General features: G+C 49.7%; 7 protein-coding genes across 7 annotated transcripts; 4 read left to right on the forward strand and 3 right to left on the reverse strand.

Moving 5' to 3' along the window:
- Nucleotides 1-110: 110 nt before the first annotated feature.
- On the forward strand, nucleotides 111-1,731 carry TRV_00952 (uncharacterized protein; the record flags this gene model as incomplete). Its single annotated transcript, XM_003024831.1, has 3 exons — nucleotides 111-547; nucleotides 612-670; nucleotides 725-1,731. The coding sequence occupies 3 exons, from the start codon at nucleotides 111-113 to the stop codon at nucleotides 1,729-1,731; spliced, it is 1,503 nt and encodes a 500-aa protein (XP_003024877.1).
- Nucleotides 1,732-2,604: 873 nt separating this feature from the next.
- TRV_00953 (uncharacterized protein) lies at nucleotides 2,605-4,486 on the forward strand (the record flags this gene model as incomplete). Its single annotated transcript, XM_003024832.1, has 3 exons — nucleotides 2,605-2,869; nucleotides 2,971-3,186; nucleotides 3,252-4,486. 3 exons carry the CDS (start codon nucleotides 2,605-2,607, stop codon nucleotides 4,484-4,486), a joined length of 1,716 nt encoding a protein of 571 aa, XP_003024878.1.
- A 232-nt stretch (nucleotides 4,487-4,718) lies between these two features.
- TRV_00954 (uncharacterized protein) lies at nucleotides 4,719-5,273 on the reverse strand (the record flags this gene model as incomplete). Its single annotated transcript, XM_003024833.1, has 1 exon — nucleotides 4,719-5,273. The coding sequence occupies one exon, from the start codon at nucleotides 5,271-5,273 to the stop codon at nucleotides 4,719-4,721; it is 555 nt and encodes a 184-aa protein (XP_003024879.1).
- Nucleotides 5,274-6,139: 866 nt separating this feature from the next.
- On the reverse strand, nucleotides 6,140-7,856 carry TRV_00955 (cytochrome P450 alkane hydroxylase; the record flags this gene model as incomplete). Its single annotated transcript, XM_003024834.1, has 3 exons — nucleotides 6,140-7,016; nucleotides 7,077-7,641; nucleotides 7,697-7,856. 3 exons carry the CDS (start codon nucleotides 7,854-7,856, stop codon nucleotides 6,140-6,142), a joined length of 1,602 nt encoding a protein of 533 aa, XP_003024880.1.
- Nucleotides 7,857-8,975: 1,119 nt separating this feature from the next.
- On the reverse strand, nucleotides 8,976-10,793 carry TRV_00956 (uncharacterized protein; the record flags this gene model as incomplete). Its single annotated transcript, XM_003024835.1, has 1 exon — nucleotides 8,976-10,793. The coding sequence occupies one exon, from the start codon at nucleotides 10,791-10,793 to the stop codon at nucleotides 8,976-8,978; it is 1,818 nt and encodes a 605-aa protein (XP_003024881.1).
- A 664-nt stretch (nucleotides 10,794-11,457) lies between these two features.
- On the forward strand, nucleotides 11,458-13,089 carry TRV_00957 (uncharacterized protein; the record flags this gene model as incomplete). Its single annotated transcript, XM_003024836.1, has 2 exons — nucleotides 11,458-11,900; nucleotides 11,964-13,089. 2 exons carry the CDS (start codon nucleotides 11,458-11,460, stop codon nucleotides 13,087-13,089), a joined length of 1,569 nt encoding a protein of 522 aa, XP_003024882.1.
- A 1,220-nt stretch (nucleotides 13,090-14,309) lies between these two features.
- Nucleotides 14,310-15,740, forward strand: TRV_00958 (protoporphyrinogen oxidase, putative; the record flags this gene model as incomplete). Its single annotated transcript, XM_003024837.1, has 2 exons — nucleotides 14,310-14,951; nucleotides 15,015-15,740. The coding sequence occupies 2 exons, from the start codon at nucleotides 14,310-14,312 to the stop codon at nucleotides 15,738-15,740; spliced, it is 1,368 nt and encodes a 455-aa protein (XP_003024883.1).
- Nucleotides 15,741-16,216: the final 476 nt, after the last annotated feature.

Consider the following 16,216-nt stretch of genomic DNA (forward strand, 5'->3'; position numbering starts at 1 on the left):
TTCGAGATCAGCCTCCACGACGCCGCAACGCAACAGCCATATAAACATCCAGACTCTCTTTCGCTCTCACTGGCCGACCCGTCGAGACGCACTGAACGATTGCAGCCAGGATGGTCCTCCCGGCAGTCAGAGTCGCCCCCTCGGCGGCCACCAGGGCGTTCAACCTGCTCCGGACCGTGCAGTACACCCATCCGCCGAGCTGTCCATGCCACTCGAACCCGTCCCACCACCACCATCACCACCGCCAGCAGCCCAGCCAGATCTCTGCGGTGGCTAGACATGTCCGGAACTTCGCCTCGCCCGTCGATGCCTCGCAGCAGAAGGAGTATGCGTTCGAGATGGCCGCCTCCAGCATCCGGTTTGGCCCCGGAGCCACGAAGGAGGTCGGCATGGACTGCAAGAACCTGGGTGCGAAGCGAGTCTGCGTCGTCACGGACAAGAACGTGGCCAAGCTGGATGCTATGAAACAGGCTGTCGAGGGCCTCAGCAGGGAGGGCATCGAGTTCACGGTCTACGATCAAGTCCGGGTTGAGCCCAAGGACTATTCGTGAGCCTTCATCCCATTTGCCGTGTCTTATATACAGCTAGACATATCAACTGACAGTCCACAGGATCAAAGATGCCATTGCCTTCGCAAAACCGTATAATCCGGACGCATTCCTTGCTGTTGGTGAGATATCCGGTCCAAATAGGCGGTAGACATACCGTGGCTAACGTCTACTAGGCGGAGGATCCGTCATCGACACCTGCAAGCTGATGAACCTCTACTGCGTCTACCCAGAGGCTGACTTCCTGGACTTTGTAAATGCCCCGCTGGGCAAGGGCCTGCCTATTGCAAAACCCCTAAAGCCGCTTATCGCCATCCCAACCACTGCGGGAACTGGAGCAGAAACAACCGGGACGGCCATCTTTGACCTGACTGACAAAAAGGCCAAAACCGGAGTAGCACATCGCAATATGAAGCCAACCCTCGGCATCTGCGACCCCCTCAACACTCGAACTATGCCGCCGGCAGTGCACGCTTCTTCCGGCCTCGACGTGCTCTGTCACTCTCTCGAGTCCTGGACGGCAATCCCGTACAACGAGCGAACGCCTCGCCCGACCAACCCTATCAACCGACCAGCCTACCAGGGAGCAAACCCTATCTCTGACATCTTTTCCCTCCAATCACTCCGCAGCACGGTCAAATACCTCCCTCGAGCAGTCAAGGACCCGGAGGACCACGAAGCACAGAGTCAGATGCTACTCGCCGCAACACTTGCGGGTGTAGGCTTTGGTAACGCCGGTGTCCACCTGTGCCACGGTATGAGTTACCCTGTATCAGGCCAGAACCCCGGGTACAAGCACAAGGGGTACGAGGTAGAGCACGACATCATCCCCCATGGCGTTTCTGTTGCTGTCACTGCCCCAGCTGTCTTCCGTTTCACTGCGGCCAGCAACCCAGACCGTCACCTGGCGGCCGCTGAGATCTTTGGCGTCGACATCTCTAACGTCAAGAGAGAGAGTGCCGGAGAGGTCCTAAGTGAAGCTATTGCAGAGTTTTTAATTGGCCTGGGCGATCAGCCTAGGGGTCTCAAGGCGCTGGGATTCGACAACTCGCACCTGGATATGTTGATTGCGGGCACGATTCCGCAGCAGAGAGTACTCAACCTTGCTCCAAACCTTAGCAAGGAACTCGAACAGGAGCGGGAACAGCTGCGGAAGCTGTTTGAAGAGTCCATGGAGTACTAGGTCTTCTTCACTCTCCCGGCCCCCCTCAACTTTTTACGTAACTATATAACGCTATGATGTCCTATGATGAATCTTATCATAACTACGCCGTGAATGGTACCCAACGGGCCCTTTGAGAATTATTATTAATATTGCAGCACTCTGGCCTGCAGCCCACGTAAATTAAATTTCCGTCATGCACGCGTGCCTAGCAACCTTGAGAGTGACCAATCTACATACAACTCTTAAGTTGTATATCAATACGAATCTTCGCAACCATAAAACGCAAATATGGGGCTTCCTGCCAGTGACATTGCCTATATTAAAATGCTTGCGGAGACTATTCATACAAACCCCCTGTGGCCTGCCAGGCTTTGCATCAACCTTGGAAACGCAAAATATAGATCTATCTTGCGCAACTACTTAGAGCTAAGTGCTTTCTGCGGCGGAGCCCCTGAGCCCATCATCCCCATACACCCTGGGGACCCTCGAGGAACACCTGTTCCCCTATGACGAATGTTCCGGGAGTGTTTCTTCTTCATCCGCCGACTACGCCAGCCCGCCATTGGCCTTGCAGACGACATAGCCGACAGTTAATTGGCTCTAGTGCAGAAAAACGCCCTTCCTCAGCGGGTGGGACAAGAGCCTTGCTTGCCACGAAGGTGGCCTTTGGTGAAGTATGACGGCGTGAAGGTGGCATCCAGCTCTCCTCTGTCAGACTCTTTATCCTCCCGCAAATACTTCTATATAAAGACGTATTTTTCCTTGTCGAGAGGAGGACCCCCGGCCCTTGTTGATCATGTTCACCGTCTCCTATCCGGCTATCCAACTCCAGCACCTAAAGCGTTGAAAAGCTGAATATTACGCTATCTACCCAGTTATTCGGTCAATATTATGGCAGCTCCTGTAACCAACGGTCTTCCACCTCGTCCTAAGGTCCTCGTGCCGGAGAAGCTATCTCCAGATGGCCTTGCCCTACTAAAGTCGAGCTTAGACGTCGACGAGCGTCAGGGGTTGACAGCTGATGAGCTCCTGGGGATCATCCCGGAGTACGAAGCGCTCCTCGTGCGCTCGGCTACCAAAGTGACAGCATCAGTCCTTCAAGCCGCATCCAAGCTCAAGGTTGTTGCCAGAGCCGGCGTAGGCGTTGACAATATTGGTGAGTAACCCCATCCTGCTGATAACATAACTAGTTAGTTATTGGTTACGTTACTCTGGAGCACAGCTGGTTAGTTAGTTAGCTAACAAGTTACCCTGAAGATGCTGATGCCGCAACCAAGCAAGGCATAGTTGTTGTCAACTCGCCCTCAGGCAATAATGTTGCTGCAGCAGAGCATACCATTGCGCTGTTGATGTGTATGGCCAGGAACATACCAGATGCATGTTCGAGTCTGAAGAGCAATAAATGGGAGAGGAGTCGGCTGGTTGGTGTGGAAGTTCAGGGCAAAACTTTGGGAATCATTGGACTTGGGAAAGGTAACCAAAGCACCATCGAAGACGGGGATAATAACACAAAAACATGCTAATATGTTCTTGAACAGTCGGCTTGATCGTGGCTCGCCTGGCCAAAGGGCTGGGGATGAACGTCAACGCCGTTGACCCTTATGCCTCGTCAGCAGTCGCTGCGTCTGCTTCCGTCACTTTGATGCCGTCTCTCGCCGAGCTTCTCCCTACCGTCGACTTCTTAACTATCCATACCCCGCTAATTGCCTCTACAAAGGGCATGATTTCAAGCGCCGAATTGGCCCAGATGAAACCCGGCTCGCGCATTTTGAATGTGGCTCGAGGAGGGACCATAGACGAGCCAGCCCTTCTGAATGCCCTTGAAACCGGACACATCGCCGGAGCAGCGTTAGACGTGTTTGCAACAGAACCCCCTACGTCTGGCTCGGCTTCAGCACAACTGATTGCCCATCCTCGGGTAATTCCAACTCCTCACCTGGGAGCCTCTACGGTTGAAGCGCAGGAGAACGTCTCAATAGACGTGTGCGAGCAAGTGCTTCAGATATTGGGTGGCTCTCTACCGCGAAGTGCCGTAAATGCACCCCTTATACTACCGGAGGAATACAAAAAGCTCCAGCCGTATGTCCACCTTGTCGAGAAAATTGGAAGCATTTATACTCAGCATTATGGGTCGGCAAAAAGCCCTCTCTCGAACCGGAATACCTTTGATCTTATATACGAAGGCGAGGTCTCAGAGATGAACAATACGAAACCCCTCTTTGCTGCTCTTATCAAGGGGCTTATGTCCCCTATCAGCAAAGACCTGAACGTGAATATTGTCAATGCTGAGCTGGTTGCTCGAGAACGAGGGATAGTAGTCAACGAGCAGCGTTCAAGGGATAGCCCATCTCACTCTTACTCCTCTCTCATAACTTTGGTCGCACGGGCGGCAAAGGTGAATGGGGATAGCCTAGGATCCAGCCATCAACATGACTATATCATTTCCGGGACTTGCTCTGAATCTCAACCCTTGATATCACGCATTGACCGGTTTGCCACATCCTTCGTCCCTGAAGGAACGCTTTTGATATGCCATAACTTTGATTCTCCTGGCAAAATCGGAGTTGTTGGTAGTATATTAGGGAAAAGGGGGGTTAATCTTAACTTCATGAGTGTTGCTCCGATCTCCAAGGGAAAAAAACAGCAGAAGGAAATCGATTCCTCAGACGAGGCACTGATGATCCTGGGCGTTGATAGGACTGTGGATGAATGCGTGGTAAAGGCTCTTGTGAACGAGGGTGGAGTGTTGAGCGCCAGTGTAGTTTCTCTTTGATATTTACTCGCCAAAATAGTAGTTAGAACAAATGGTCACTTACAAAGACAGATAGCCCATATTCATTTGTGTTTATTTAGAGATTTTGGCTATAACTAATCCATGAGTCCGTACAAGCCTCGATGTATTATCCTCATCTAGTACAGTCATCCCAGAAGAATCGCTCCCCCATATCCAGGCTTGAGGGACCAGCTAAGACATTCCTTCTGTTGTGTCCTGGCTGTAGGACTAGTTAATGTTCTGGGCCCTGGTCCAGTCTCTGTTTCATGGTTTCCCTCGATTTGGTCTCTTCCCGGTGCTTCCAGGGGCCACCGGGAATAGGGCTAACATGATCAACAGCCATCTGGATCGGCGGCGGCGTTGACGGCCTAGGCGTTGATTTATCGTCACGCTTTCCACGCGGCTTTCCGACTTTCACTGCAGTTGGATTTCCTTGTTCCCGGACAGGTTTGGCCTCGATATAGTCCCTGGTCCTGTTGATTGTCTGTTCGGATCTCGGCCCATTGGGATTCGGTATTTCTGTGCGCCGCCCCTTGGGAGGATGGCTTTTCGATGGCACTCTGTTCACCGTCTTGAGGTAGCCCACTCTCACGTTCGCTTTGGTGTCAGTAAGCTCAGGCGGTAGTGAATCGGTGTTTGATCTGCTAGTGAGAGTGTGGCCGACATTGGGGACGGAAATAATGACGTCTCCCCTGATGTCGTAGGGGATAGGGCTCGCCTGGACGACACTCTCAAAGGCGAGGAGAGCAAACAAGGCAACCCTGCCAATAGAGGTGATAACTGTCATATTGGAAGTAAGTATATATTTGTTGCACAAGTGACTCGAGCGATTGAATAGAGGAAGGAAGTCTTTGAACAGAAGTTGGCTTTCACTCTCCTCAGGAGTAATATATATAGACTTCTTTCGAAATGCACGCTCAATGCAGGTCCCTTATCGAGCTTATACGCTCAATGGATAGGTCGTATAATAAAGAAGAGGCCTCAATATGCGTGAATATCTCTAGATTATTGTACCGTGTTACATATGGATGAACATATGATTAAGTCTTTGTTTTCAACCATTGCACGGCAGCAATCAAAGAAGCCAATCCTATCAGAGTTGGAGATGCTCAGCGATAAACAATGGAACCACATCTCCAAGATAGCTATGTAGTTTCATGTATCTGCAGGTCGGTTCCAGGGGTTTCTCAAAGCCGCTCGGGTATACAACGATCGAATAACTGTATGGCAAGGAATTTGGTGCGCCTCAACGCCACCAGGCTCTATGATGGTTATTCATCACTCACACGGTGCGCAGCTATCCTTTTACGGCTATAATTTATTATTGTTGGCCGTGCCGTTTGTGAAGGATTTCGCGTTTGAGATGTTTTATTCCATTTTATGGCGCATCTCCACTTAACAGAAGGGTTGCATATAAGTGAGGAAAATAAACGAAATAGAATTTATCTCGTGGGCTCACCTGGGCCGGCATTTCCGTATATACATGTTGTAACTGGTGAGGGGCTGTTTCACCATGTCGACCCAGCTTGATGGAAGAAGTGATCACATTGTTAAGTAGAGACAGATAAGAAAACGAAGGGGGCAAAAAAGAAAAAAAGAGAGAGAACATATCAGAGCATAGACGTCATTGGAAGGGGAATAACCAAGGGTTCTTTAGACGGACCCTTCGCGACCGAAGACACAATTAAATTCTTCGCCTGGGGAGAGAGTCACGTCGGTTTTGAGAACAGGATCGGTTCCTGGTGGAGGGCATCCGATACCGGTCACCTCAGTAAAGTGCTGCAAAATACGGGTTATAGTGTATCCCATTTCAATGGTCGCAAATTGCTGGCCCAAGCATATCCTTGGCCCTCCGTTGAAGGGGATAAAATGCCATGGCTTGGGTTGCCAGCCAGAAGTCCATCGTTCTGCGTGGAACTCAAGGGGATCATACCAAGGCTTAGCCTTTCCATCTGATGGTGATAAGGGCGACGGTGGTGGGTCATAGAGGTCACGACGTCGTTGCATGGCCATGGTTGAGTACAGAATTCGGGTATCAGCAGGGACACCAACAGGGGATTTGCCATCAGGACCGCCGCCACGGGGAAGAGTGGTATCGACAACAGCATGGCGTACATTAAACGGTACGACAGGGTATAAACGCATAGTCTCGTTGATAATAGCATTGACATACTTCATGGCTTTCAGATCGGTATAGGTTGGCTTGTTGGTACCACAGGTTGCGAAAATCTCTGCTCGCGCTTTCTTAACAGTTTCAGGATGACGAGAGAGCTCAAACATAGCAAAGGCGAGCGTGGCTGCAGTAGTGTCACGACCGGCAAGAAGAATAGCAACAAGCTGGTCACGGAGCACAACTGGGTCGCGAGTAAACCTTGCAAGTGCGTGGAGGAAGGTATCTTGCTTTGACAGCTTGCTGTCTAGTTCTTCAGGAGTCAGGGCTAGGACCTGATCAATGAACTGTTGAATAAAGTCGTTCATCTTTCGGATGTTAGCTTTGAATTCCTGTTCTGAAAGGAATTTCCGAAGAGGCCTATGATGATATTGATATCCATAATTTCATCCAGAAGTACTAGTAGCGGATTATGCATACCCAGCTCTGAAGAGGATTGACTGCCTATGTAGAACGAATTGGAAAGATTCGGCAAATTCGGTCTTAGGGTCATCAAGGCTGTCGACACTCTTTCCAAGAAGGTAATCGGTTGCAGCATCCAAAGTAAACCTAAAAAACAATGTTCCAATATCGACAATTCTTCCACCGCTATCATTCTTAGCAAGTCGAGGAATCAGCTTTTCAATGTGCTTTTCGAAGATCTCGGTATCGACAAATCTCTCCTTTGCAAAAATTGGCCGGATCAAGTGCCTGGATCGTGACCAGAGCTCTCCGTCAGTCGCAAAAATGCTGTCTCCCAGGAAATCTTTCCATTCTCTGTGGAAGCGCCATCCCTTTCCATAATCACTGAACTGACTGGTCAGAACAGCCTTGATGTTCTCTGGATCAGCAGTGAAGATATTGCGCGCATAAGGACGAACTTTAAGCTCAGCTGTCGAAATATTACCGCCGCACTGTGAAGGCGTAGTTTCAAAAATGGACGTGAAAAATTCGAGGTCCTTGTGGTTTTTCGCAGCCTTGAATCCCCTGAAAATAAAGTCGGCGCCTAATTCGGAATTAGCAGATTAGAATATGGCATTTGCCTTAAGACAAAGACGTACTCAGTGGCATGTAAGTTTTAATCCGGGGAGCAAATGCTCCCAGCCTGGAGACTTTATAATCTGTATACAAGTCATATCCAACATAGAAAACGATCAGAGCAGCAAACAACCACACCATTCCACTGCCGATAGAGATATTTTGCACGATTCCTTCAATCATGTTGAATATGTTCTTCAGAGTCGTTCCTCTTAGTCCATCATCCAAGGATTGGTAAGTTAGTTAATCAGCTGAGGCTTATGGATGAAATGACACTGGAATGAGAGAACAATATCCGGTAACTACTACAATCCAACTTCAAGGAGTAGTTAGTTATTGTCAAAATGATGTCTTCTTCATTAAAGGAGAATATATAAGAGCGGGGGTGGACATCATTAAAGCCAACCCCAGCCCACAAGACGAGACGGCATCCTGCATCGCGCCTAGAACGGCCAAATAACCCTCCGGGGTGCCGCTGAACCGAGGGACAATCCATCTCACCATGGAGAGTGGAAACAGCCGACTCCGTACTTACAGGGGCAACACATCGGGTTCGGCTCTGCACGTTACGTTGATGTAAAGTACGAATACGACATAACCCAGTTAACGAGCCATTCTGTGAAATCGAAGTCAAAAGGTTTCCAAACATGGAAGCGTTAACTAGTTAGTTAACGATCCTGGGGAATTGATCAACCTATTAATGGACCGTATTTTGGATGCTGCTCGATCGAGTTCCAGAATGCTGGCTTAGCCAGAATTTTCGACAAAGAAACTGAGAGAATAAAAACTGCAAGTGTAAAACAGCCCAGCACAGAGCAGTGAGAGGTTTATTCGAGTTCTCCGCAGGACTGGCCCTTATTCTGAGCTCACACTGAAGTGTAAGAGGAGTAAGTAGTACGCATGTAAGAAGCACTACCTGTGCTGTTGTTGCTCATGCATGTGAAAAGCCGAGCGTTGCTTTAACTAGTTAGTTAACTAATTAGTTATGGAGCCCCCGTACTCGTATTTTGTTTTGTGTGGAGGGCTATGCTTCATGTTTCTTCGTTGCTGTTCCCCTCGGAGACGGGGTAACGGTAAGTACGAATAGTGCGGCAAAAAGATAGGCAGTCTGAGATTGTAGCAAAAAGAAGGAGATTCACTGGCATAAATGGATCCCGAAATTGCTACGGAGTTTTAACATTCCGCTTAATACGTAGTTGGAAGTGATTTGGCCGTATCCTATGGTGCATTTCAATTTCCATCGCTCTTCTTGGTGTTAGGACGGACTGCCATTTTTTATTCTTGTAGATTGATTTCAAGTATTTAGAGCTCGCATCCGCTTTCCCGCATGAGACAATACGTCATTTGGACCATAGCAGCACGGATTCCGGCATCACTCACTACGCGCTCTCTCCACTTTACCAATCGATATGAGGCGTCCTGGATATTATCTGGCGATCTCGGCCCTGTCCAAAGAACTTCGGCGGCGGCGGCGGCCCGGGGCCAGATCATTTGGTCCATGTTGACTGGATCAACCAGCTCTGACCACATATGCGTTTCACCTCCAACCAGAAGGGACTGTAACTCGACAGGTATATCCTTTAGAGGGTTGTATACATACATGTGTTTCCAGTTTTTCGTCGGTGCACACCAGTCTAGATACGGATTCTGGACTGCCTTGGAACCTGGGCGAGGGTTTAGGAAAGTTCCTACCCCGCAGTCAAGATACCAAGCATCTCCAGTGCCAAATATCGTCTGATACCCTTTTTGGAGGACATGTTTCACTGCTGATGAGTTACGCCATGCCTGCACGATGACCCCTCCAGTTTCACCCGCTGTTTTGTGAGAAGGCAGGTTGAGATCCCAATCAAGGACCAACTCTTCCCATACAATCGGAGTAACTCCAGAACTTCGAAGTGAGCTGTGAACATGTGTGATCATTCTGTCGAGAAAGGGAGTGAGGACTCGTCGGTCATTTGAGCCTAGGTTAATTTCTAAAAGGTAGGTATTGAGGTTGAATTCATCTCCTCCAGTGTGAAAGTATTCTGTTAACGGGGAGACACGTGGGATTAAATCTGCCATCAGCAGATCAAGGAACTGGTATACGGCAGAAGAATTCAGTTTAATTTGACCACTTGGAGGTTCCGCGGCATATTTCTCCCACTGGTCCATATGGTAGGCTGCAACTAAATCGGGGAATGCATGGCCAACGGCAGCAGTATGGCCGGGCAAATCAATCTCAAGGAATACCGAGACCCCGCGTTCTAGTCCATATAGTTGCACCGCCTCCAATTCAGAAGACGACCATACCTGACTCGGATGGTACGAGGCTTTGGCTGCTAGTTCTGGGATTGAAGGAATGTCCAACGGCCAGGATTGTGAGTCGGCAGCGTGGAAATGCAGCCGGTTCAGTTTTACAGATGCCATTGCATCAATAGTGCGCTTGACGTCTTCGGGTCGAATCACGTTTCTAGATATGTCAAGGTTCAGCCCACGATGTCGCCATTTGGGAGAATCCGATATGGAAATTGGAGCAAAGGGTGTGTATGACTTTGAATGGGAGTGGGAGTAAAACAGCTGCTGGAATGTTTGAAGAGCACGAATAGTGCCAATCGGTGATCTCGAGGAGATCTGCACCTCACCATCTTCCGAGATCCTAATTTCGTACTTTTCATCCCCATTAACGTAGTTGCGAGGAGACCATTGTTGACTCGTTTTTGACGCCTCATTGATTATAACCTCTTCGATAGTCGGATGTTGGCCATCTACCAAGGGTTCAAACTTTTGATGACGCGGATAAAACTTCCAAGGGACAAATTTGCTATTAACAATAGCATGCTTGGTACGTTTTATAGCATCTTCAACAAATTGCTCAACATTGGGGAGCGGTTCTGCAACTGTTTGTTCTGCGCTACCCCAAGGGTTCTGCAGCAGGTTTAGCCAGCCTCCGGGTATCCAGTTAATGCCTGCATAACTAGGCCGCGTATATATAAAAGACCGCTGATTGTTAGTGTAGGTAAACCGGACGGATGGAGACAGCCACAGGGTTTTATTCCCGTGTGAGTATTCACTGGGTTGTGGCCATAGCGCTTCTACACGGCCAAACAGGCCTAGGATTCCAGCAACCCAGATCCACAACATAGTTTAGGAGGAAGAATTAACTGTGGGTTTGAAGATCCAGGAGTGTCTGAACGGGTATGTATATCAGCGCTTCGCGGAGTAATGGAAGGGCGAAATGAATATAAGTGTCACCAACCCTTTAACAATGGTAGACCTTCACTAGTTTTGCAAGAGCGGCTCAATAGCAGTGCCCATCCAGTACGGAGTATTGTCTCACTGAGCAGATCTCCGCCAGCATCTATAGCAACCAGCTGCCCAAGGAGGGGACCTCGTTGTCCGGTTCGTCCGTTCTTCTGTCATTTATTAGTATTGCTTGAACGTTGAAGCGAAGAAAGAAAGTCGAGAGGTCACAAACTGCCTATTTGGGTTCTGTTCCACGTGACTCTCATTACTAATCATTTTTGGCATGACTAAGGAAAGTCTTGGCATCAAGTTCTTTTGATTCGAGCAGGAGAAAAACGGCCGTACAAAGCCAGAGAGTGACGTTGAAGAGCAACGGAAGTCTTGTCGGGGTGAAAGAAAAAAGCACTTGAACCGTGACATTCGAGGAAGACAGCTATCCTGGACTGCGGGATACGACCCTTTTTTCAACTTGCGTTGACGGCTTCTCGACACTGCGCGAGATATACGATTGCCACCTGAAAACGCCCTCCATCAAAAAAGCTTTGAAAACAGCTCCGTCGCCATGAGTGTCTCTGTTGCGCTGAATACGCCGCTGGCCGATGCTTTGAACGAAGTGGTGCAGCCGAAGCTGGTCGAGCTTGGTTGGAGCACCGGCGGCGGAGACGACTCGGCGCTCGCGGAGTATGTGATACTGATGCTTGTCAACGGGAAGACACAGGACCAGATTTCTGCGGAGCTAGCAAACGACCTGCTCAGCCTGGGACCAGAGGATACGGAGGCCGCAGAGTTTTCAAAATGGTTGTTCGATCAAGTCGAGACGCTGGACAGGCGGTTAAATGGCGGCTCGAAGGAGAGGGCACATCAGGAACAACTCCCACAAGCGATACCCTCTTTCTCAGAAGAAACGAACGGAGGTAATGGGAATGCGACGCCCACAGATGTGCCCGTACCGCAGCAGGATATGGTTATGGATGATGGAGTCGGCCCTGGAATTGATGCATCTGTGTAAGCCCCAACTAGTACTCGTTGCTGTCTTGAATATGGCTACTAACAAGGAATATCATATAGTCCAACCGGCCCTCGGAATGCGCGGAATCAAAAGCAAAATGGTCGAGGCAGAGGCATACTTGGTCAGCTTAGTCGTGCGATGGACCGGTCCAACGAATCCGTCCTTCACCGAGTTCGAAACCAGCAAGGAACCGAGAGGATAAATTCACATCGAGATAACTCCAGGGGTGGCAGAGGCAGTCGAGGTGGCCACAGGGCCTCAATGGGGAGGCAGATGGGTAGCAATGTGCCTATGGGGATGGGGATGGGAATGAACATGGGGATGGGAATGAATCATAACCAGATGCAGAACATGGGTCAACAAAACATGATGAACATAACCCCACAACAGCAGATGCAGATGATGTCAATGTTTGAGGAGCAGGCACGGATGATGTCTCAGCTCATACCCGGATTCGTCGCTCCTGCGATCAACCCAGCCTTCCAGAATGGCCCTCCGCAACAGGCACAGGGCCGATCACTATTCGAACGCGCAGAGTTCCAACCCGGCCGACGGAACCAGCAGTCTCCTCAGACTACAGCTGCCGATGTCGAGATGGACGGTTCTGAAAGTAAGCCGGCCGAAGAACAGCCGGCACGGGAAGCCCCTGGTCCAGACACAGTCTGCCGATTCAATCTTAGGTGCACGAACAAGGACTGTCCGTACGCTCATCAATCCCCGGCGGCGCCTGAAGGAGCCAGCGTGGATGTGAGTGACAATTGCCCATACGGAGCCGCGTGCAAGAACCGGAAATGCGTTGCCCGACACCCATCCCCCGCTCAAAAGGCCGTCCACCAGGCAGAGGAGATTTGTCGATACTTTCCTCACTGCACAAACCCTAAATGCACCTTCAAACACCCAAATATGCCACTCTGCAGGAACGGGGCGGACTGCTCGACCGAGGACTGCAAGTTCACGCATCTCCAAACGCCTTGCAGATTCAACCCTTGCCTGAACCGAACCTGCCCGTACAAGCATGTTGAAGGCCAGCGCGGAGCTTTCACCGACAAGGTCTGGCGTGCCGACGGTGCAAAGCCGGAGACGCCCCATGTTAGCGAGAGAAAATTCATCAGTGACGAAGCTGGCGAAGAGGAGCTGATCAAGCCCGGCTCAACTCCCTCGAATGATGCCGGAATCATCACCTAATCGGTCGCCGCAGCCGCCTTCCCCTCTCCCTTTATGACCTGATCTTTCTCAGTTTCCTCCGAATGTCTACCAATTTGAATCGCTAAACGTTGTTTTCTCAAATACATCCCCGGAAGCCTTAGTGCCAGGCGCGGCCCCTATATCTTTCAGCTTCCTTTCCTCTGCTAAAAAGAATTCCTTTACTTTCTCTTTCTTACGATCTTCCGAGCATGAGCGGCGTTGGATCAGGGTGACTTTTTTACTATATCTGCCTCGACTTCCTTTCGGCTGGCGCACCACCCACTGTTGAACATCTAGATTATGTATATGGCGTTGTATCCGGGTCTTCCACCTCTTTCTTGCTGTACTCTTGGTAGTAGCATGTAATATAACCACCGTCTTTCCTGGGATCAAATACTTTTCCCAGCTGCCCTTTCTCTGCTTTCTAATAACCAAATGCTTGTCGGCTCTGCAGATTTCGCCCGCCAGGTACAAAGTAGACAGTTCAAATTAGTTGAATTAACAAAATTAAATAGCTGGTTAACTTAGTTAACCAATTAACCAATTATATTAACTAGCTATCTAACTAACGGCCACCCGCTCTTTGTCACGCACGCATAACTAAAATCGAGAGCTTCAACTCAACCACCTCACGCGAGGAACGAAAGACAGCCTCAACGACAGTGACAGCGACCGGACAAACAGCAGCATGGGATTGGACTAACAATTGGACCTAGGAAATCGACGAAATAAAGAAACTGACGGACGATGGCCTTGCGGCGCTGGCCTGGTCCGGTCAGTGCGAGCTGCCTGCGTCTGCCACTAACGAACGTCCCATGCTGGCAATGCGCAAGAAAGGGAGCCTTGCTTCTGCCACAATGGCAGAGGCAGCTACGGCTTCAGTCGACCAGCACGTCCAGGCGACCAGATAAACGGGTTGCGGTGATCGGTGGTGGGATCACAGGGCTGACGACGGCCTTCCACCTGGCCAGCCAGCGTTCGACGAAGGTCGTTCTGTACGAGAAGTCCAACACATTGGGGGGATGGATGCAGTCGGACACGGTGGACGTAGATTCCGGCAAGGTCGTTTTGGACTATGGCCCGCGGACACTGATGGGTGGGCTTCCTGATGCGATGGCTACAGTTGAATTGGTGTGTGTTGCTTTCTTCGTATGCCCATGAGAATTTAATCACTGATACAATCTGTGTAGTTAATCAAACTGAATATGCTCGACTCGACGATGAGGATAGGGACCAAAAGCGCTGCTTTAAGTAACCGATATATCTACTACCCAGATCACCTCGTTCGGCTCCCCGGGCCCGGCGGCGGCGTATCCTTCTTTGATACCCTACGGGACATGGTGCAAGAGCCAGCATACAAGGGCTTGCTAAGAAGCCTGTTAGGCGAGCCATTTAAGGATTGTCGGGACCCAAAGGCCCGCGATGAATCAGTAGCAAGCTTTCTCCTCAGGAGATTTGGCCCAGCCCTTGTTGACAATCTTGCTTCCGCGTTTCTCCATGGAGTCTATGCCGGTGATATCGACAAACTCAGCATGAAAGCTACTATGCGCCAGTTATGGGATGATGAGTTTGGACCTGGCATTATTATAAACTTAATGAACAGGGGCCTATCTCGAAAGCCTGTTTACTATAAACACAACAGGATACAGGTACTGAGAGCCATAAGACGTGAATACTCTTCAGAATTCAACATCCGAGTGGGTCTAATCTTCGCTCCAGGCTATATCTTATACCTGGAGGGTGGAATGCGTTCCCTTGTATCAGCTCTGTCCCGGGAGCTGACAAGGCTTCCTAACGTTGAGATTGTGCGAAATGCCGCCGTAACTCATATTCAGTATGACAAAGCCAAGGCGTCCATGATAGTAAGTTCGCTGCCTTGTATATATACACTTGTATATGTGTCTAGGACTGTATAACTGATTCAGATTAAGCTCTCTTCGGCTATAAACAAGCCACCAGCGAGATATGACTATGTTATTTCGACAACTCCATCCACGGTACTGGCAGACCAGCTACGTGGGCCGGGGGGGCGAACTCCCCCCACTGCTACTTCGAGGATGTTAGCAGCAAATGACTATGCTGTGAGCGTCATGGTGGTTAATCTCTTCTACAAGAACCCTGATCTCATTCCAACACAAGCGTTTGGGTACTTGATACCTCGCTCTGTGCCTTTTGAACAAAATCCAGAACGAGCACTGGGGGTGATGTTCGCCAGCCATGCAGTTCGTGGCCAGGACAGCGCGGTTGGAACAAAGTTGGCGGTGATGATAGGTGGCCACTGGTGGGATGGATGGAACAAGTCTGATCTGCCAGACGAGCAGGCAGGCATCGCCATGGCAAAATCAGTACTCGCTCGCCATTTGGGGATTGTTGATGAGCCGGTCGTCGCAAAAGCTCGACTGCAGTACAAGGCAATACCGCAATACACTGTTGGACATTGCGATCGGATGGAAGATTTACATGAGGATTTATGCCGGGATTATGACTCTCGTCTCAAGGTTGCTGGCGCTTGGTACACGGGTGTGGGAGTGAATGACGGGATCACTGCCGGTCGAGCAATAGCCACCGCTCTCCATGCTGGAAATACTAAGGAGACCGGGCTGGAGGACTACGTGAATCCCACACAGCCAGTGCTTGCTGCCGTCCTATAGGCAATTAGCCTCTCCTCTCCTGGGTTCTAGGCATTTTTGATTCTTTATTTATACTATAATCTATACCAAGGGATAGATATACAGAATATTAGAAAGGAACTAGAATACAGCCAATGTGAATTGGTTTGCCTGTAATACATCTTTTCCTTGACATGTGTCTCATATGTTCTCCTTTGCCTCCTTTGAAAAGCTGCAAAGCGTATTTACCACTGACTTGTCCTGAACAGAGCGACTTCGTTCGCCCCGGTCTATCTCTCTGACCCACATCGTCCTCCTAACATCTCTCCATCCGGAACAGAGTTCGGGAGAACTCCTGCCTCCCAAGCCTGGTAGAGACTCGGGTTTATGCATCCATTGAGTTCCTTGATGGAAAGTAATCAAATGTTGACCGGTGGTAGGCGAGATAGTAATAATGTAAGAGTGAAAATATATTCATCCCATCATAAAAAAGTCATGCCATATTCGAATAGAGCTGG

Source organism: Trichophyton verrucosum, assembly GCF_000151505.1.
Source record: "Trichophyton verrucosum HKI 0517 chromosome Unknown contig00089_1.f1.exp, whole genome shotgun sequence".
NCBI classification, from domain to species: domain Eukaryota; kingdom Fungi; phylum Ascomycota; class Eurotiomycetes; order Onygenales; family Arthrodermataceae; genus Trichophyton; species Trichophyton verrucosum.